This window comes from Cariama cristata, unplaced genomic scaffold (assembly GCF_000690535.1).
Source record: "Cariama cristata isolate BGI_N322 unplaced genomic scaffold, ASM69053v1 scaffold1123, whole genome shotgun sequence".
NCBI lineage: Eukaryota > Metazoa > Chordata > Aves > Cariamiformes > Cariamidae > Cariama > Cariama cristata.
This window is the reverse complement of record NW_009608736.1, coordinates 8,174-30,394: the sequence shown is the minus strand read 5'-3', so window position 1 is coordinate 30,394 and position 22,221 is coordinate 8,174. Positions and strand designations below refer to the sequence as shown.

The 22,221-nt window shown below is 43.3% G+C and overlaps 1 protein-coding gene across 1 annotated transcript in view; it reads left to right on the top strand.

Annotated features, from left to right (window-relative positions):
• LOC104159348 (synaptic vesicle glycoprotein 2B-like) overlaps nt 1-21,970 on the top strand; it is a 29,108-nt gene extending 7,138 nt beyond the window's left edge. The window contains exons 2-12 of the mRNA XM_009697233.1: nt 6,563-6,743; nt 7,385-7,536; nt 9,411-9,544; nt 10,310-10,399; nt 12,581-12,691; nt 13,806-13,894; nt 14,660-14,824; nt 17,390-17,523; nt 18,203-18,403; nt 20,696-20,855; nt 21,787-21,970. Coding sequence (XP_009695535.1) covers nt 6,563-6,743; nt 7,385-7,536; nt 9,411-9,544; nt 10,310-10,399; nt 12,581-12,691; nt 13,806-13,894; nt 14,660-14,824; nt 17,390-17,523; nt 18,203-18,403; nt 20,696-20,855; nt 21,787-21,970 — 1,601 coding nt within the window. The remainder of the gene's footprint in view (nt 1-6,562; nt 6,744-7,384; nt 7,537-9,410; nt 9,545-10,309; nt 10,400-12,580; nt 12,692-13,805; nt 13,895-14,659; nt 14,825-17,389; nt 17,524-18,202; nt 18,404-20,695; nt 20,856-21,786) is intronic.
• The last annotated feature ends 251 nt before the right edge of the window (nt 21,971-22,221 follow it).

Here is a 22,221-nt window from a genome sequence, read left to right as displayed (position 1 = left end):
TTCCTCTGCCATGCCTGTGGCCTGCCTGTTTTGCCCCTCCACGGCCATGAACCCCCAACACAGCAGCCAGCTAAACCCTGACAAGACCTGCCTGTGTCCACATCCCGAGCATCAGGCAAGAATTCCTGGTTGCAAATTTGCTCTTGGGCAGAAACGCTCCTGCAGCCCAAGGAACATCATCACTGTGAGCAGTAGGGACATGTTAGGGGAAAAGAGGTGGTTTTGTGATTTGGGAACACCCCACACATTGTGCGGGTCCAATATGGGGATGGCTGCATCTCCATTTATAAACACTGTGGGAATTTCATCTGACGACAGCCAGCATGAACAGGTTTTCGTTTAACAGCAAAGGATTTGTTTGGCTTCCTCTGTTGAAAACTTTGCTTTAGCAGTGGGGTTGGGTGGGGGGAACCAGATGGTCCCATGAATATTGTAGTGATGGACAAGTCCCGTGGGGGGACTGTGAAGCCGGCTGAGCATAAACAGCCACCCACGTCCTGCTGGCAGCACTCACTGAAGTCTTTGGTGTGCCTCGCTTCGCCGGTGCTGCGTCAAAGCGCTCATGGATTCATGCATCCACCTTTGGCTTTAATGTACAGAATCCCCTCGATCTCAGCAGCCAGATTTGCCCAATATCCACCCCCAGATCTCCAAAAACAGAAAACTGCCTTTCACACAGGCAATCCATTTCTCAGTGGCAGAGCCATTAGCTGTAGATGAAATCTCTCTGCTTGTACTTATCAAGGCAAGTGCAATGAGTCTACCCTTTCATGTAATTTCCATTTACAAGTTCAAGAGGATTCCTGGGGAAAGCACTAACAAGCCTACAAGGAAAAGCAGATTAGAAATTTCAGGAAGAAAGGGAAAAAAGGCCACTCAACCTTCAGCTCATCTTGTGCTGAGACTGTCCCCTGTTCTGGGAATCGCCAGCCACCGCTAGAGCAAAAGACAGTCAGGACTACTGCTGGTTTATTCCTCTCTTTAAATTACTTATGCACAATCAGATCCTGTGCCTTGCCTCATCCATCTCCCAAGTTGTCCAGACCTAACTCTCAAAATTTTGTTTGTGTCCATAAAGTGCATCCATGTATAACAGATGCTACATCAGTAAAAATGTTTGGATTTCATTTTTATTACAGTTTGAATCGCAAGATGTATAAGGTCCTAATCCTTTTCTGTTGTCCAAATGCTTTCCCTCTTCAAAAACCTTCTTCTTTTACTGTAGGGCTGTACCAGTGGTGGCCTGGGCTTTGAAGGCAGGCAGGAGCTTGTACGTTCCTGTGGTTACTGGCTCTGTGCAACCCTGTTAGCAGAGGTGAGACAACCCTGCACCTTGACCCAGGCAGACTCCTCACCTTCCTGACAGTCCCCAGGACTCTAGGACTAGTTCTTCCCATTGAGCTGAGGTTTTTTTCTACTCAAATTTTCCATTTATTCCATGAGTCCTTGTCCTGACTTGAAAGGGATTATTTTCAGATGTGCCTCATTTTTAAGAACATTAATCCCATTAACTGTCAATGAAAGATATTCATGCTTGTGATGGAGATTTAGGTTAACCTTGAATTTTTTGTTTTCTTTCTGAAACCTCTATGAGTTTACTTTTAATTATGTTGAAATAGGAAAAATACAGTTTAATGCACATGTAGCCATATACTGTATCCACCTGTCCTTATTCCTAGAACTTCAGCTTTTAAGTCAACAATTCTTGTCTAACATGGAGCACACAATGTCCATAAAGGCTAATAAATTTCTTAGTGTGAAAATGCTGTATATGTTACCTCTTTTCCAGCGGGAATCAGCCGTCAGTGGTCACATATTTTCCTTACAACTTCAGCACTGTATGAATCATAACCTGAAATTTATTCTTAGAATTTCTGATCTTTGGTTTTCTACTTATTTTATGGGCGGCTATTGCAAACTTTCCCACAGGCGTTCACTATACTCCACTACTTGTGGAATAGTCTGCAAATAATGGCTTATTCAGAGTTGCCCTTGACATTTCACCTCACTATTGCATGTGTTAATTTGGAAGCTGAGCCCTCCTAGCACAGTCTAGGTCTGAGTGGCTTGAAGCCTAGGTTTGAAGTCAAGTTTCTGGTACAGATCGTTGTAATGTTGTTCCATAGAATATTTGGTGGACAGAAGTAACACAGCAAAAGAAACACAATTTAGTGATCACTTTTCTTGGTCTAATTCTCCTTAAAATTTTACTTTCCTTGATATGAGCTGGATCTCTTTCAGAGGTAACAACCATCACTGTGTTCTCCAGAAGACTGTATCTCCTGCATGGAGACTGTATGAGTAACTATTCCACTCCTCCTCGGGTACCTGCCACCTTATTGTTAATCCAGGACACAGAAATCTGCAAAGCCTGACATTGTTCTACACTGTGGGTCCCAAGATCCATCACCTGACAGTGTTTTATAGGACCTGCCCCAAAAGTTTTAATGATATTGGCCAGAGCATGCAGACTTCCCAGAAAAAAGACCTCTCCATCATAGTAAAATGTCCTACTGATTTTGTTTCAGCCCTGAAGTACACATTTCTATAACCAAGATCCTTCCCCTCAGAAACTGGCCAAGCAGACAGCCTCTGGTCATCCCTAAGGTTTCCTTTACTACATATTGTCATTGTTTTAAATTTCTAGGGGACAATGCACCCATTGATTTATCACATATGATAACCAATTAAAGCACATCCTCTAAGTGAGTTCGTGACATTAACAGCTCTGCTGTGTTTCATGTTGCTCACTGTTTGATGGATGCTGTGTTGTAGACATATAATCTTCCCTTCCATCACAAGTTTGGGCTCCTCAGTCAGAATCTGCAGGAGTTTGCACACAAAAGCAGTTCCACTCTGCTTCTTGATGCCCTGTTTCAAACACTGCCATATCCCATGCTAAGCCCACTCTTCCCCAGTCCAGAGAGCTGGCTGCCCTGCCGCCAGCCAGGGTACTCGACTGCAATAAAACACCAGCTAGAAGACAGTAACAACCTCCTCCACTTCCTCCTGACCTGGGACATTTTCTGTTACTAAGAGGATTTGGATGAACATCTGCCATCCAGGGATTTTCTCTGAGGGGGGGGAAAAAATATTAACTCTGGCAGATAATTTTTTCTTCCTCATTTGGGTCTGGTGGTGTGGGCTGAGCTGTGCTGTGAGCTGCTGGCACGGTGCTGGCAGGGCTCACTCTCAGATGGGTGGCTACGAGGCACAAGGGAGCAGGTACAGAGTGCATCACCACTTCTGTCTGCTGGCTGCAGTCAGAGCTGCTTCATTAAATGTAGCTCAGGAGCCAGGGTAAAAGCAATAAGCTTTACAGCACTGCAGTAAGATTCTTCCTTCAGAAAGATTTTGGACTGAAATAGTTTTTTGCCTCAGCTCTCCCTTGTAATTTGCACTTCAGCGAACAAGCTGGAGGCCAAAGTTAATAAAGAAAGGGATCCCAGATTCTCAGATATGTACGTATCTTCTCTGACTGCTACAGATGAGTATCTGAAACCTTTGCACACCTTCAAATCACCTCACCAGGACAGCTTGGGTCAGGAGGGTAGGGCAGGGAGAGTGTAGGTAATGATTGCACAGAGACACATGATTATGGTGGAAGTACAATTGTGCTGGCAAAATCCTGTGGCACAGTTCTGGTACAAAGGCTGTTAAGAGGCAAGAACAGATTTTTTACTTTTGACACATAAAATTTTGATTACCCATTAGACATTGTGTCGATAGAAAAGAGAGCAGAACCGTCCACAGAGAGGTGACCCCACCACCCTGCTATGGAACAGGGGAAATTTCAGAACTCCTAACTTTTCCACTTCTGATCAACATGAGACAAGCATCCTTCAATGCTGCAATGGATCTCTGCTGCATAGCTTTTAATTTAGCAATGCATTTCAAATAAAGTGCATGCATTTGCAACCAAAAGAAAGACAGAATCAGCTGCCACTTAACTCTCTGCATTAGTCCTTAGCTAGCTTTGCTGGATGGCACAGAACAGCATTCAGTTGGCGGACTGATTGTCTTGTTTAGACATTAATGAATTGCAAAAAAATTCATCATCACCTTGTTTCCTAAGTGACGTGTTTGACAGAACAGGTCCTGGGGAAGAAGTTGGTTCTCAGGAGAAGTCAATACTTGGTTCAAGGTGAGGAATGACCCTCCTAAGGGATGTTCTTCAACCATGTCTGAAAAATGTTTCTTTTAGCTGCATTTCTTCAGTCAGCAAATAGGAATGTTTCCTGTTAAGGCAGTGTATTTACTTGCTCAGCATCTGTTGCCTTCTCTAGGAGCCAGGGATGCAGGCAACACTGCTGCTTTTCTTGAGTTATGCTGTTTCCTTCAATCCCTGCTCAGCTGTGTCTTGAACCTGACATGCCTCCAGTCTCCAAACATCTCCAAACATCACTTTCCTTCAAGAACTTCCTGCACTGCATGTTCTGCTTTCCAGCAAGCAGATATTCCTCCATCCTAACATAGTTCAGCTCCTCTGGATCACATTCAGCCATGATCAGGCCCCATCAGGATCTCCACAGCAAGACTGTGCAGTCTGTAGTCATAGACTATAATTCTGCCTATGGTGTCTGAGATGATACAGGAGGTGTTCTGGGAACAGCCTCTTGCACCTCTGTGCTCCCCAGGAAACACGGTGGTTGTCACCATTTGTGCTGATGGTGACACTGTTCCTACTCTGTGGACCAACAACTTGCAGTAGACAGCTCTGAGACATGTGCAGCTTAGTAGCCAAGGAGCTGCCAGTGCAGTAATAGCGTGCTTGGAAGTGCTGCCCCAAACCCTTCCCTGTCAGAGGCTGGCAGAGCCATCAGAGCAGCAGTAAAGTCACCTGGTCACCAAGGGTTTTAGTCCTGCTGTGCTAAGGCAGAAGCAGCCACAGCCATGCACAGCAAGTAGACAAAGCATGAAGGGCTTTGTCTTTTGCACTGTGAAACTCAACTTCAGTAGCATTGATCCACCTGTGGATAGTCTGTGTCCTTGTGGTCTTACCTCATCTGGGTTTTTTTCAGAGGAGCCTTGGAAACATATGCTCCTGCCTGATCCCTTCCATCCTTACCTCTTTCCTGGCTTAAACCAATGAACAGAGATTTGTTCACAGACAAGCCTAAAACGAAAAACTGAAGCCCAGAGGCCAATACAGCCTTCAAGACCTGGTCCATGTGCTGCCAACTGCTGGACTGATCAATTCCCAGATATTATTCCTTAACAGCAGTACAAATCATTTCACTCTAGCTGATGAGTGTTTTCAACCCTCCAGCACTGGTTGCTATTAGATTTTAAATGCTTAGTATCTGATCCTGCTGTCCTTTCACATCTTAACCTCTGCAGGCTTCAACAGGAATTTTGCCAGCAAAAGGACCATAGCTTGTGGTTCTTCCTAGGACTATTGCTCACCGAAGTCTCTACACCTGGAAAGTAAATAAAATAAATGAAAAAAAAAATTCCTAGACCTTTGAGCGTTATTAATTAGTGCTATTTGCACTGTTACCCACATAAAGGAAAAGGCAATATAATAGGTGGCCCTTCTGGTGGCACTGTCAGTAGAAGAGCCAAGGGCAACTGCTGTGTTTTCTAGTCCAGAGTTGCAAGTACATACTGAGCTGGGTACCGGGAGCCTATTTGGAGAAGAGAACCATTCTCTCCTATTCAGCCTGGCACTTAATGTAGTCACTGAAACGGTCTTTTGAGGACCCCATAGTAGAAGATTTAATGAAGTCAAGTTAAAAAACAGAATCTATTTTTCTTAACAGTGTCAGAGTGATAACTCTATAGAGCAAACTGTCGAGACAAGCAGTAGGTTCTCCCTTCTCTTGAAATTTTCAGATCAAGACTGCACTCTTTTCTGTAAGTTGTCCTTTAGATAGATGTCTCGGTAACAAGGGAAGTAGCTGTGCTACACAAGGTGAGTCTTGGTAACAGACTGATCCTTTCAGATAAAGCTAGGAAAAGCAGAGTGTGAAAGAGATGATATACTGCAAAGGAAGCATGGGTAGGATAGATGACTCGCAAAGAGATTTAGCCATGCTTTAGCAGTCTTTCTGCTCTCATAGCTTTCTGAGCATAAACAGCAGCCAGAGAGAGCCTCCTCCCTTCATATCCTCAGTCCCATTACGCTCAGGGGGCGTAGCAGAGTTAAGATATCAGACTTCTGCTGTATTGTTGGTGGCACATAGCTGGGACACGTGCATCCTAAGCTGCTTATGCCTGGCCTGGCCATTGCTTACGTGCAGGGGATATGTGTGCCGCGAGGCTGGGAAAGAAAGATGTGGGTCTGGTCAAATGAGGGTATGTCTATATTGCATGATGCAGTGCAGTAGGGAGTGATGCAAGCTCATGGGCACAGGTTGGGAAAATAAGGTTGCACCAATGAATATAGTTTCTGGCACCTGAGATATAGCTAATTTGGAGGATGGATGGGGGTATCTCTACTTCATTGCATAGTATGCCAGGTTGACATCAGCTGCCATATGGGCGCTTTAAAATCTGCTTCTACATTGCATACTATTTCCACCTGGTTACCAAACTCACTGTCTGTCTCTCTCACTTTTAGGCTTGATAGTCTACTTAGGAATGATGGTGGGGGCTGTCATGCTGGGTGGCCTCGCTGATAAACTGGGAAGAAAGAAATGCCTCATCATATCACTTGCAATCAATTCTGCCTTCGCGTTCCTTTCCTCCTTCGTCCAGGGATACGGATTCTTCCTCTTCTGCCGCCTTATCTCGGGCCTCGGGTGAGTAACTGGTGAATCTGTCCCATGTCCTGGAGGAGTCCCATCGCAGCTCAGCAGTTTGGGTGTGTGGGTGGGAGAAGGAGGGCTGCTCGGGAGATGTATCTCTGGTACCAAGCCAGGATGGCACTGCTCTTTAATACGTGTGGTTGTGTTACCTCACTCTTGACCCTTAAAGTGTTAGCGGTAGGAAAATGTGATCATTGACATTCTTCTGGTACTGCCCAAATTGTGCAGAAAGGCAAGTGAGACTGATGAATGCCCACCTCGGTTTACAATCCTGACTGCCAGGGTCTCCAATGAGACCCTCGGCAGTTCCCATTGCCTGCCTGTATTTTGCCTATCATCTAAAATGAGTGATCACAAAATAACAAGAGAGAAGATGTCTAAGTGAAGAGTAGGGAATTACACTGGCTTTACATAAACTGTACAGGAAATTCAGCCTTCAGAGCATGAGAAGGATCCTGTTTATCTTTGGTGTCTGAGATCAGTCCAGCCAAAGAAAGATTTGCATTTTTCCTACAAGTTTCACTTTTGTGCAGTGTGTCTGTGAGTGTGACCTTCCCTCTTTGTATACGCAATCCTAACTACAAAGACATGGAAGAAGACTCTTATTCTTCCCATGTGCTGTTTTTTCTTCTCAGTATTGGGGGATCCCTCCCCATTGTGTTTGCCTATTTCTCTGAATTCCTGTCTCGTGAGAAGAGGGGGGAACACCTAAGCTGGCTTTGCATGTTCTGGATGATTGGTGGCATTTTTGCTTCAGCAATGGCTTGGAGCATCATCCCACATTACGGTAAGTGGTTTGTGCTTTTGACTTTTGACAACACCACATTCGTGCATCACTACACTACCCCAAAACCTCGCACAGGTAGCATTAGTCAGTCCTTACACATCCCAGCATAAACAACACTGAAAATAATAGATACCTGAAGTGCACACAATCGATCTGATAAATTGACTGCATGATTGATTGACTGATACTAAGGTTGTAAACAGGACTGGTGAGGACTGCTTTGCATCAAAAGCTTCAAATACATCCCTTGAATTATACTGCCAGAGCCTGAGCTCTTAATCTAAATGTCAGTGCATTCAGCAAAAACTGGACTGAGATTATATTGCAAAAATTGATCCAGTTATCAAAAGTAAGTAACTTTAATCAGGGAATTACTGGGTGCTATGAATGACAGCAGTGATGACAGCACATGTTCTTTTCCTTAGCCAAGTGTCAACACTCTCGGGGCTGTGTATCTGGCAACACATCTCCCCAGCACGTGATGGACTGGAGTCACATCTGACTTCACCTAAATGGGTTCAGGAGTGGAGTGGGTTCCCTGTCTAGAGCTGGAAGTGGGAGAGAAAAGGTAGACTGGTGTACTCTGAAACATATTCGTGCTCTGAGGAGCAAAAATCTGCATGTCACATGGTAACCCTTGTAACTCATGTGTGTATCCGAGGAAAACATCAGAAGCAAATATCTACTGGAAAAGGTTAATTCCTTCAGTATTTAGTGACACCAGCTGTTTGCAAAACCCTGTTTGAGGAAAGTAGGAAAGGCCACAAAGATTGTGAGAAAAACACTAACATTTACCTATCTATCAATCCTTTCTTACCATATTTAAAGTACATTCAGGATAAAGAAATGTTCATGCTTTTGATTGATATGACAAAGACTGTTGGAAAAAATAGGCAAACTTACTGCGTAGTGGTGTCAGGTTGAAATAATTCTATTATCTGCAACTGCATTTGCTTTAAAAAGCCCTTGTGTATTTACATTACATTTGTTTTTGAGATTACTTTTTAATGTTGTGTTTTTATAGCTTCTCTTTTTGATTTCCTATGTTCCCCCTACTATTTTGGAACTTTGTGAAATGAGTAGAACACCATGACTGACTCAGATGAGACCTCTGCAAAAACCATTGTTTGATGATTTCCTTATTATGCAAATAAAAATGTTTGTAGAAAAAATAATGAATTAAACATTCCTTCTGAGATTTGAGCCTAGGGAAAGTAAATGGAGCAATTTAAGAATGATGCTGTACTTTCTAGTCCTTAGCAGGGGAATACTTGACCTGGTCAGACATCAGGAAAAAAGCAGGAGAGAGGGAATTTCAAATGCAGGATTAGGATCTCGTTTCTTCTAAGTTTGAATCCCAGCTCAGGTTTTGTAGGTCTGGAAAAAAATAAACTTGTTTTCCTAGCTCACTTCCATAAAATGTGAAATACATGTGTGATGTACAAGATGGAAAAGAGCCGTGTCTAGCATGCCTCTTAGATCAGAGAAGGTTTAACTTTTGTAAAATTTTTGTAAAGTCACTGAGCAGCAATAAATTATGGCTCTGATTCCTCTACCCTTTCCCAGCCTTACTTGCCTACAGCTGCATAGAGCTATTCTTATCACTAGATGATTTCTAAACTCACAGATAAAAGAAGGTTTTTAAAAGGCAGAGCCTGAGCACGTATGTTCCATTTTCTGTAATGAACACGAACTCACTTGCCGTTATCTACTGAGAGTGCTATTGAGCCTCTAAAAGCCACCATTACTAAGAATAGCAAACTTTCAACTTGTCCCTGTGTCACACAGAGCTGTAAAGTTCAGAGCTGCTTTAGGAGAGAAAAACTCAGAATGCCTGGTCAGTATTTTTACTTTTTGGCTCTTGCTGTTTCCAGGCTGGGGGTTCAGTATGGGAACCAAGTACCACTTCCACAGCTGGAGAGTCTTTGTACTTGTCTGCTCTCTGCCCTGTATCGCCTCCCTGGTGGCATTGAAATTCATGCCTGAAAGCCCACGTTTTTTGCTGGAGGTAAGACGATTCATCTGAATGTTACAGTCTAATATCAGCAGAGGATAGCTGGTCCCTGATGTGTCACCGTCTGTCTGTCTTTGTCCCATCAAACACACATAGCACAAAGTCAGAGGCAAAACCACTCCTACGTGTCTACACTAGCTCCACAAATTGCTTAAACCCTAAAGACTACAGACTATGGGGCCAATCAACGATGGTCAGTGTTTCACTGCCAAGTGCGGTACAGAAGGAAGGTGGGGAGGGGTGGGAATTTTCCAAGTCCTACAAAGGCATTTTGAAAACATCTCACAGAGTTTGGGCATGTAACTACTGAATCCTGGTGGAAGAGCAAAGGACAGAGTACATTTTACTGAGTAAAATACATAAACCTCAGAAATCTTAAGCAAGTATTCTTTATTCCCATTTCACAGATGTAAAACGTGGCAATACTTAGCTCAAGTTAACCCTGCAAGTCTTTAGTAGAAGTGAGATTAGAGGCCAGGTCTCCTCATCCATCTCCTCTTCTTTCATCCAGTTTTATAGCTCTGTTCCTGACTCCTCTCCTGCCTCAGATAGTTTTAGGATAACTCCTTTCTTCAGCACAGAGATGCTGCACTCTGTGCATACAAACCATGCTTTCAGCTCTTTGCACTTAACACAGCCAGTGCTGTACGTGTGCTTCTCCACTATATTGGACCTCTAGAATTGATCTCCCTGTATGCTTTGATAAATTACAGCGCTGGGAAGTCCAACATTTGTTCTCCGTTTCTTTGGTGTTTTCAGACAGGTAAACATGATGAAGCCTGGATGATCCTCAAGCAAGTTCATGACACCAACATGAGGGCCAAGGGTGAGCCAGAGAGGGTGTTTACGGTGAGTTTAACAAAGCCCCAGAGTGTAAAAAGAGAAGCTGGACACACTTTCGTCAGTGCAGCGCAGCACAGCACCAGTTTATTCCTCCTTGGGACTTTTTCAACATAACCTCCCCTAGCAATCAGAAAAAGGACTCTGAGATACATTTTATGCACTTAAAGTTAGATGCCAGTCTGTGTTTTCAAGAATTAGTTGATCTTGTGAATTGCAGTGAGTACTCTTCATTCTGGTGTTACTCTACAGCATACAGACCAGTGATTTTCCAATTACACACATGCCTAATTGGTCTGTTCTGAAAGACTAAAACCAAATAAGATATTAGTCACGTGGGAGATCTGAGTCACTCCTTTCTCCATTCTGGCTTCTAATCAAACTCTGATTAAACTTCACATACCTTCTAATGAGCTTCCCAAACTCCACCTGCCTCATATCCAATCTTTAATCTTTCCAAGGGAAAGTGGGATGAGTGGCTATTGCTCATTAGTCTGCTGCTTGTTGTGAAAAAGTTCACACCAGTGGACTTCATTAATAGTAAAATCAGGTAAAAGATGTATACTGGGGTTATTTGCAAATTACTATAATTCAGTTGTAAACTCTCAGTTAGCCAGCCAGGGAGTAGTTCTTGATTGATGCTTTTAAAGATGAAAGAACAAGTGCTCTTAAAAGATGGAGAAACGGAGATACAGCTGTGTGTAAAACGTCTTTTTGAACAAGAAGGAGAGCAAGGCTCCGTGCTTAGAAGAGTTATCACAAAACAGGGCCCCTCAGGAGTGAACCTTCAAGAAAATTAAAGTTTAATGTCTATGCATGACAACTGTGTGCAGGTTCAGATAGGAACTTAATGAGCATGTGTTGGTTTTAGGCTACCAACTATTTGACAACTGTGAACCTTCATAGCAAAGGTGAGAGACCAGATTCTGTCTTTAAATCCTTACCTGGCTTTGCCACCCTGGATTTGTATGGGTTTGGCCAGTCCCGCCGCGTGGCGGGAGGAAAAGAGGACTGAAACTCAAATATATATATAGATATATATATATGTAAAAAAGTAGGGCGCTATCAGAGTCTGAGCTGAGTAGGAGAGTGAAGAAGCAGCTGTACAGCACCCATTAGTGCTCATTACTCCATCCAACAGTGTCATGACTGCTATGGCAAGAGTTGATCTCGATATCACACCTCGAGGTATGGCATGCCGGCTGAATCAAGATTTACTGACATCCGTTGGCACAGGCAGATGATCAGTGCGGCTGGTGTAGCACAAACTGTCAGATTTTGTGTTTTTCTGATAGGCCAGAAGTTGCCAGTTTGTGGTGAGTCAGCTGGTACCGGGACAGTTCGCAGATCTGACATTTAAATGGTGCCAGCAAGAGGAACACGGAGACTCCACAGCTGAGCCAAGGCACTCATTCATACTCAGAAATTTATTCAGTAAATTTGCACCTCCTTCTTGTGTTTACAAACAGATCTGGTTTCCTTGAATATGTCTTTTACTTAAAGTTACTGAGCAAATATTTTCTGGGACCCATTTTAAAGGTTTCTTGAGTAGTCCAGTTCAGGTGCTCAGCGTTGAAAATTTAGACTGTTTTGGTGAAGCGAATTGATTGCATGGTGTGGGCTCACTTGATGACAGGATGCATTTTCACATGCAAAGATTCCCGTCTACACATTCATTTGTCATAGAGGTTCTGTCAGTGGTGCTTAAAAGGTGCTGAATGAGAAATATTCCTGCCAGTTGTCTTTGAAGAAAGAGATCCTGGGGCACAGTCTGATGCAGACACAAGTGGCTGATCTCGGAGATAATTTTTACTATAATTACCTAGTCCTACTTTCTAGCAGGAATCTAAGGGATGGAGAAATAAGGTAGAACACAGGCACATTAGCCAATAAATGAAAGATTGAAGTGGATGTGATGCACTCAAAATATTTCATGGAAAGAGAGAGAGAGAGAGGAAGGATAGAGGGATGAATGAAAAGAAGGAAGGAAGGCAGGCTTCTTTCCGTAATAAAATCTCCTGCTGTAATTAAATCAGTTAGCTCAATTGTTACTGATAACATTCAAGAAAAAGATAGTAAGGGATATCAGGTGGAAACTTTGCCCAGAAGACAGTGGAATTTAAAATCCACCCAAGATCAATTCTAGAAACTTCAGTCCCATTTTTTTTCTCCTTTTTTTTTTCCCCCCAGGTTTCCTATATCAAAACTCCAAAGCAAGTAGATGAATTTATTGAAATCCAGAGCTCAACAGGAACCTGGTACCAGCGGTGGCTGGTCAGAATCACAACTACTTTCAAACAGGTAAAGAGAGGAAAAAACCTCCCAGAGGGGCTTTTGAGCTTCGGGTTCCAGTGCCTCTTTGCTTCAGGTCATTGTGTCTTGAAAACCTGACTCTCACTCAAAAAAATCTGCTGGTGTTTGCAAAGGGCTGTAATCTGATTGCACTTTCTATGCAGACGTGTGCATCTGCAAACGGCTGGCCAGGCCCCAAATGCCCCTGTGAGCACCAGGGTAGTCCAGCCGTGCAGAGCTTCCAGGACTACCCACAGCCCCAAGCGTTTGACTGTCCTTCCAAGTAGATAAATATTGATTCCCTCTCCCCTAGGCCTAAGTGAATTTACCACCCGCGGTGGATTCAAAGGAGTGTTTGCTTCTGAGACTAACAATGTTGTGTTGTCTCTTCAGCTAATTTAACCTTTCACACATGCTATGCTGCTTACCTGTGCCCATTCAGAACTTTGTGGAAAATTTGCTAGATCTTCTAGTCTAGGAGGATGAGCGTAAAGTGAAGGAGAGTCTTTCTTATTTAATAACAATGCAAGTGCTATGCTATTACTATACTTACATGGCAAGTTAAGAGCATGACGAGTTACCTCCCCTCATGTTCCTGGCAGTATTTTCTGCAACAGGTCAAGAAGAGCAGATCTTGGTCTGCTTCCTGCTCTGCCTAGCTTCATCCCCACCTGAGTTCATCTTACTCCTAAAGTGCCAGCTGTGTTTGGGTTTTTGCTCTTCAGTGATCTTTGGAGCTTGGTTTGAAAGCACCACTGAGACCATACATTTATTTGAAAAGACAAAATTATCAGAGGGTCTGAGAACAGGCTCATATCCACGTTTACTGATATAACCTGTGAGGGACACTGCATCATCCCATCCCAGCCCTAGTCATGCACTCCAGCTCGTTACAGAGGGTTCAAATCAAGTACCCTGGCACGTAACTAAACAAGTGATCTTTTTGTAAGCCATTTATCTCGATAAATATAGTTTTGAACAAACACTGAATATAAACCACACATCTGACCTTCCCCCAATGAGCCCTTTTTACTGACATTAGATTTGTGATGCACTCAGAAATTAATCTGTCAATTGCCTGCTAGGGCGCCCTCACAGCTAATTCCTTCTTGTGGATTTGTAGGTCTGGGACAACGTGCTATATTGTTTAACAGCCCAGTACAGGATGAACACACTGATGCTGGCTGTGGTTTGGTTTACAATGGCCTTAAGGTAAGGTACTTCTTTAGTCTTCCTTAACTTTTTCAGGAAACTAGAGGGCTCTCAGAGTTTGAATAATTATTTACACATTTAAAGAAACTATTACAAAATTAATCCTGGTCTTATTTTGAAGAGTCTTTGTGTACTAAGCCTTGCTCTCCTATGAATAGTTGATCAGTCTGATTCCTTATATGAGAGCACGAGGTGCTTTGAACAAATCAGGACTTGAGAAGTGGTCGGTAAGGCAGTAGTATATCGACTTTCTCACCTCTAGATCTTTCATTTGATCTTGTCCACACAAAAAAAGACTCAACCCTACCTGATTCTCAGCTGTTCCTTAGTCTAGATCAAAACTATTCAGGTAAGCCTAAATCTAAACTACAGGTAAATTTTGTCTAACTCTCCCTCAAACCTCGCACTTGCAGAATCTGCCTTCTGGGGAAGTTTCCAAATGTCTTACTGCTCTGCTAGTCTCTTGGGCAGCAAGGACAGCACATTGCTGTACTTCCCAGCCAAGGAGTCAAATGTAAATGAATTGTCCTGCTTTAAGTGAACGAAAATGGATCAACACGCTTCTGAGATCAGCTGAGTGTTTAAAGTAGGAAGACAATTTGCTCAGTCCTGTGTCAGAGCTGAGCCAGACTTTGTATCAGAAATACATTTGCATTAGAAGTTTAACAAGTTTACAAGTTAGGAAGTAGATCATTAGAAAAGCAATGCAATATTTGCAGTGCCAGTATCCTGTATCCTTAATGTGTGTCTCCCATCCCGCTATAGTTACTATGGCCTTATTGTCTGGTTCCCTGATATGATCCGGTATCTCCAAGAAGAGGCATATGAATCCCGAGTGAAGATCTTTGATGAGGAAGAAGTGTCACACTTCACCTTTAATTTCACCCTGGAAAACCAGATCCATAGAAATGGGGAATACAGAAATGATAAGTAAGTGAATAGAACTTAAGTCAATGCATGCAAACTGAAATACATTTCTAGAAAGATTTTTTTTTTTTCGTTTTCCACCAACTTGAGAATCTCTGTTGTACTTTTGGACACACAGTCTATATCTTTCAAATCCTAAAGGCAGTTTTCCACAGACCAAATAGCCTTTTTATCCTGTTTTTCACACACTCTGCCTCAGCCGCTCACATCTCCAGACCCAAGGGGATGCTTGCTTCCAGCAGCCCCTTGTTGGGAGCAGGGCAGTTGTTGCCCACCTGGCTGTGCTGGGCAGCTCTGGATGCAGAGGTGACTTCTCTTTCCTTAGCACACACTGACATCTACTGGTCTTGGCCAACAGAAACCATAACTTGTAATGAAACAGTTTTCCCGCTGCATTTCCAGAATAAAAAGCTATTTTCTCTTCAAGTCCTCGATATGACTTACCCCCGTCTCCATCCTGCAGCCCGTTATAGTGAGCTGTGTCATGGCCAGTTGTACTGGTGTGCTTCTCCCACGCCAGCTGGCATCTCCCCACGGCGTGAGCATACCACCTTCTCCTTCAGTGCTTTGAAGTCAGTGAAGTTACTCTAGCGGAACATCATTGCTTTCCTCCCTTTCTTCTCCTATTTGGGCTGGGCCTGGTGGATTTTCTTCTGCATCCAGCCTGGACCTTAGTTACTGTATGTTCCACAGCAATATAAATCCTAGTGATTTGTAGCCGACCATTATTACTTTTCTAAATTCCAATAAAATGCGTGGAAAAATACCCCTATGTATATGCTACAGAGATCCTGTTGCCACAGGTACCCCGGACAGGGTGTTGCTCCAGCTGCCTTGTACTATGTGGGGAGGTCCCACTGGTTCAATGTTACACAAAAACACTCATTGTTTTAATCTTTGTAGGTGAAACCATACGTCATTGCCCAGCCAGGTTGTTCCTCTCCCCTCAGAAACTATTTGTCTCCATTTCCTTGGCCTATATCTGATGGACGTTGGTGAGGGACCCCAGCGTGTGTCCCCATGTCCTTCCAGAGACCTTCCCTGGAGCAAGGAGCTGTGCTTGATGGTGCAAACCTAGCCCCGTAATTCCTATTCCCCTGCCTATCAAGCAGCCAAACAAAGTCTGGTGAGAAGAAAATGGTGGTCAAACTTAGGGACTGGGGACCCTTATCTCATGCCCGGAGGAGATGCTCAGTTTTCACTAACTTCATTGAGAACTAAGGATACTCAGCACATCGCAGGATGAAGACATAAAACTGTGATGTACGTCACTATTCTCCTGCCTTGGTCCTCTCCAATTCAAAAACTCAAAACCTGATCAAGCTATATCCCAGTAATGCTCAGAGAATATCTCAATATGATTTATAGCTGTGTTTTCCCTCTAGCCCTTGGCTGTGAGTTAAAACTCCACTGAACACCAGGTCATTGTTATATGACTCTTTTAAAGATAGATGTTAAGAAAGCAAACAGGCTTCCAACAGCCTTTGGGAGTAAATACATCACAGGCAATTACTGAGCAAATGCAGAACAGCTTAAGTTTTGCTGTAACCTATGAGACCTTCTACATGGAGCAAAAGACTTGAATAGTCTTCTTGTGGTATTTTGCACATTAATTATATCTGCTAGTATCTTCAGTTAAGAAGCCTGCAGTGCTCATTTAATGGTGTAAACAGCCATCATGCTACACGGTGTTGTAAGTGCTCAATTAAGTTTCTGGGTGTATGTTAGAAGGCTTTTTATTTGGTGACAGTCTTGCTTGCTCTTAATAGCTCCTTACATCTTCCAAACATGCCTGTGCATTAACTAACACATCTTCTCAGTATCCCTGCAAAATTTCACAGATAAATCAATGTTGTGTCATCCTTCAGGCAGGCAGGTCAGACATGTCAAACTTTCCATCGGAGGAGAAATCAATCACCTGACACAGTTGATTATTTTTAGTGTAATCTGTTTTCATTACATGATAAACAATAGTCTTCAAGCAGAGATAGTTACAAGCAGAACTCTTGTTCAACAATCTCCCCACTCTCTCTAGAAGCCCAACTGCAGTTTTGCTTTAAAAAAATCACTTTGAGTTTAAACAACTGTCAAAAGCCTTTCACCAAATGGCTCAATGATCTCCCAATAATGTCTGGTTTTATTTTTGCTGGAGGAAGGGGGAGAATAACGAAGGCAGCAAGGTTAGCTCACAAAGAAAATGCCATGGACTGAGTGAAATTATATCTCCTTCAGATGGACTAGTACCGAACGTGAGAGTATTTGTGTCCACTCAGCCTTAGAAGCACATTTTCCTAGATGTGACTGTTTTGAGGAATAGAAAAACTGCCAGAAATCCTAAAAGGTCCATGTGTCTTTAAAAAACCCCTCTTCAAACCCTTCTCTCTTACTAAAATACAAAATATGCAAGCATGGAGTTGGAAGGACAGTTACACATTCAAGCAATGCATTTTCTGTAAATGACCTTAGAAATTGCCATTAGTGCTCTGCCTCTTGAAACAGCCATTACTTACTATATAGTGTAGAAAATACCTTAAAGCACAGAGTGAAGTTCTGTTTCCTGCCCCACAGATTTATTGGCATGAAATTCAAAGAAGTGAGATTTGAGGATTCATTGTTTGAGGAATGCTACTTTAAAGATGTGACATCCAGCGAGACCTTCTTTGAAAACTGCACCATCATCTCTACTGTCTTTTATAATACCGGTAATGGGATTCCTGCTCTGATCTCATCTCTGTAATTAGGGACTAGCTTATCAGATTCTGGGGGAAAGGATGATAGGGATCTGTGTGTGCTGGGTAATGAGAATGATGATGGAAAAAAGAGGGTGATGCATTTAGAAGGAGTCTTCAGGTTGCTCCATCAGTGTTTTTTAACTGCATGGCTTCTGGTGTCTTGGCTGCTGCACAGGAAATGCAAAAGTCTGCACTCAGACCTTGTCAGGTTAAGGTAATGGTAAAATGCTTAGCACTTTAACAGCTCGATTCAACAAATTTGGCTTAAAATATAATTTAAACTAACTTGTGGTTGATGATCGTTAACAGTAAAATATTCATTAATTTATCCTGAAAAAGCTTCTCATATCTACTCTAATAGAGAACAAACCATAATGCCATGAAGGCAAGAATCTGCATTGCCCTGTTCTTGCGGCATGGGGGTACTGGTCCAGGTGACTGCACAAATAAAAGGGGTGTATGAGCTCACACCCACCAGGTGCCAAGCATGCAGCTAGAGCTTGCCACATAAATAAAAACTCCCTGGCCATTTCCATTTAATGAGGAGCTCCTTTCAGATCTTGATTTGGTTTTGATCCTGACTCCTGTTACTGCTGTGTGAAGGGAGATCAGCCAAGCAGGATCAAGACTTTGCGTCTTTCCCCCGCAGATCTCTATGAACACAAATTCATCAACTGTAGGCTCATAAACAGCACATTTCTGAAGGACAAGGAAGGCTGCCACATGGACTTCGAGGAGGACAATGATTTCCTGATCTACCTGGTCAGCTTCCTGGGCAGCCTGTCTGTGCTGCCGGGCAACATCATCTCTGCATTACTCATGGACAAAATAGGGAGGATAAAGATGATCGGTGAGTGGGGTTAATGGGTGCATGGCACAGGTCTTGGGTGGGAGGATGAGTCTGCAAAGAGCCAAAGTCAGTGTGAAGGTCTTGCTGCATCTGCACACAGCAACGCAAACTGAGATGGCTGAGTCATTCCCATATCAAGTAGAGCAGAAGGGTAAAAAGACTCAAGGGTGAGGCAAGTGATCTACTCTGTGGCAGAGAGCAAGTTACCTGCTCCCTGCCTCTTCACTCTGCTTTCCTATGTATCTGTGACATCCTCCTTTTTTTATTTTGGCTTTTATGTCAAAGCCTGTATGTTTATCCAGTGCTCAGTGCAACAGGGCTGGAGCTGGAGCAGGACCTCTTGGTGCTGTTGAGTTGATGCCAATGTCCATAGCACTCTGTATAAATAAATAAACACTTTGCTTGTAGCAATGAATATTCACAAAGATTATTTGATGCGGCTGCTTGGTAGTCCAGGAGTTCCCTCTTTTCATTTTCTGATTTTTCAAATGATTTTACAAACAGCTTCAGAAAGCATATGGCAGATTAACTGACCATGTCACAGCCAAGCAAGATGTCACCCTTTAGCTTTATGGGAATAAGTTATCACCGTATCAGCTTCATGATTGCTTTGGGAATTTCTGGTGTTGCTTCCTCCAGGGTTCAGACCTTGCTCTCCAGGTACTATGGGAGTTATGCCTTGAGGAACTGCCAAGTGAGTTTAATAAAATCAGGGATATGTCTCAGGAGTAAGGGGTGAATCACTCTCTTGAGCTTACCTCTCTCTCATTTCTGAGAACAGAGGGAAGTCTAGTTAGCTTAGCCTTACCATCAGACAGGTCAAGGTAAGCAAGATGACCCCACTGGTGTGTCAGGAATGTATGCTGGGGGGCAAATGGGCATTTGTGTAGTGAATTTGGAAAACATGCAAACAAACCAGGGGGTCTGTGGGAAATAAATTAAAGCAAGCTGAATGAGAATTAGATTGTCCACCCTGCAAACATGTCAGCATTTCAACATTTTCATCTGGAACTGAGATGACAGCTGGAATCCTAAATGTTTATTTATTCTGCAGAATGAAAAGTACAGGACAAAAATCAGTAACGACATGCTGAATGTTTCACTATGGAATATTCAATTGAAATAGCCTTCTGATATCCCACCCATATCATTCTGTGGAACATATTATTTCTGGCCAGCTTAATTTGAAAACTGAATTTCGCTTTTGCGTTATGTGACTCGCTGGGACTTCAGTTCAGTTTTATCATGTTCTGCTCAACCTTCTCCTGTGCCAAACAGCAGATCTCCTGGTGCCCACACGGTGACCCTAATGCTGCACGGTACCCCTCCCACAGAGGAAATTTCCACACCACACATTGGGAAATGTAATTTGACCGGGTACCAGGGAGGAGGAGTAGATACGGAGTCCAGCACGGCAGCTTTTCATAGGCAGGGCACTGCAGTGGTAAGATGCAAGATTATATCCAAAAAGAAGCATTGTAGTTCCAGTTCAGCATCCAAATTATTTTGGATGATGTCAAATTAGTTCAAAAAATCCCAAACAAACAAAAAAAATTTCTGGTAGTAAATGGAGGTATTTTTAGCAGTAACAGAACTTGTCAGTGAAAGATACTTTGATTTTGCAAAAATTACATCTTTCAGGTGAAAATTCCCAGCAGGGTAGAAAGCAGTGATGTAGCCATTAATATTGCTGAATCTGAACTGTGCCTAACTGAGCATGAATGCTCTCACTTTCTCCCTTGGTGGTGTTCATAAAATTATGTCTCCTGTGCAAATGTGCCATGAAATCTAATGATGTTCTTATAATTAAAAAAGACCTCAAGTGCTTCATACAATTGACTGTAAATTAACCTAATTGAGATTAGAAATGTGTCAAATGATTTCAATACGATATGAAATGCACTAGCTCTTCGCTTGAAACTTTATTTGAAAAACCTTCACAATGGTTCTTCCTCCTCATTGACTTTCATGTTTACGTGCCTCTGCTCTTCCTGGGTCCATCTGGAAGTCTTGAGATGCTGGAAACCTGCCTGGAAAAGCCTGTCTTCAGAGTCTCCGTAGAGCAGGACTATCAGCAAGATCAGATGGTCATTGAGAACATTTTCAGGCTGGTTTCCAGCATCAGAGGATGACAAATAGGCAGCATCAAGGTATTTTGGGATTCTTGCAGATTTAATTCATTTTGGGGTGAAACGCCATCACTTGAAAGCCATCTTTATCAACAAATGTGTTTGCTCAACTGTAGACAGGGGAAAATGGTGCCAACATTTTTCTCTTGGTTTCCCCCCGTAGGTGGCTCAATGTTGATCTCAGCAGTGTGCTGCTTCTTTCTCTTTTTCGGCAACAGTGAATCGGCAATGATCGGCTGGCAGTGCCTCTTCTGCGGGGCTAGCATTGCTGCCTGGAATGCCCTGGATGTGATCACCGTGGAGCTCTACCCCACCGACAAAAGGTGCTCAGAATACTTCTCCTTTTAGTCTCCACCCTCTGACTTTGTCTTCTCGGTTCCTGATGGAAAAAGTCACTCTAGATACATGCAGATGGGGGAGGTGTATTTTTTTTATTTTCACCAGTCCTTAAGGGCTGGGTAGTCCTGCAGCTATACTGGATCAGCACAGACATTTGCAAGCATAATTCTGCATGCATAGTGGCTTGTGTGCAGGGAGTCATGTGGGTGTATGGAAATTACGGGCAGATAAAATATGGAGTCTGTCATTTCCATGGATGTGCATGGAGGTCTGGCCTTTTGGACTGTATCCCCCAGCCTCTTGTCACAGCTCATCACTGTGACAGCCTTCCCCTCCACAACTTGGAGACAACCATGTGCACAGAATGATTTGGGAGACAGGGTAGCACAGGAAACTTTGGGAGATGCAGATGAAATCTTTCCTTACAACATCATTATAAAACTTTTTTGCCTTTATCAGGCTGTTGGGGGAAGCCAGAAGAGAAGGAGAAGGATTGTGCTTTGAAGGCAACATGCTTTTAGCTGCTGGGTGAAGCAGGATTTGGAGGAGAGCAGTGGTTGTTTCTCTGGTGACAGCCCACCCCAGCCAGTGCTCGGAAGGGCTTTGACAAGTTCTAGAGCAGGTTGTGTCCTGCTGTCTTTGGGGAAGGCAAAGGCTGACATAGTGGGCCACCCTAGGGCTAGGGAAAAGTTGAAATGAAAAGGAGAAAGGAATACACACAGACATTCTCCTCATTCACACAGACATGCAAAACAGTGACATCTCTTTATCTATTTATTTACTCTGCCTGGCTTTACTTGCTAGAAGCGTAGCCTGGGCAACATAAGAGTATTCACAAAATTACCCACCCAGATCTTCTGTAGTTTTGCGAGAACCTCCCTCCTAACCATTGCTTTCTGCTTTTCTTCCCCACAGGGCAACAGCCTTTGGCATCCTCAATGGGCTTTGCAAGTTTGGTGCCATCCTGGGGAACTCAATCTTTGCCTCCTTTGTAGGGATAACCAAGGTGGTTCCCATCCTTCTGGCCTCCTCTGCTCTGGTTGGAGGTGGTCTGCTCGCTTTGCGCCTGCCAGAGACTCGAGAACAGGTCCTGATGTGAGCAACTGAGGCCAGGGAGGTCGAGGGGGCAGATGTAGAAGAAGAACAAAAAAGAGCCATGTTTGGAAAAATCAAAATGTCTATTTCTATACCGTTCTGTCGATACATCAAAGAGAGACAGCAGAGGGAAGGAAGAGCCCAAAGGGATAAAAACGAAACCCCTAATTTCTGACCCTTTTACAGCCACAACTGGTGCATGCAGCTACCGCGCAGTCCTTGCAGAGCTTGGGTTTAACCTTGCCTATGCTGGGA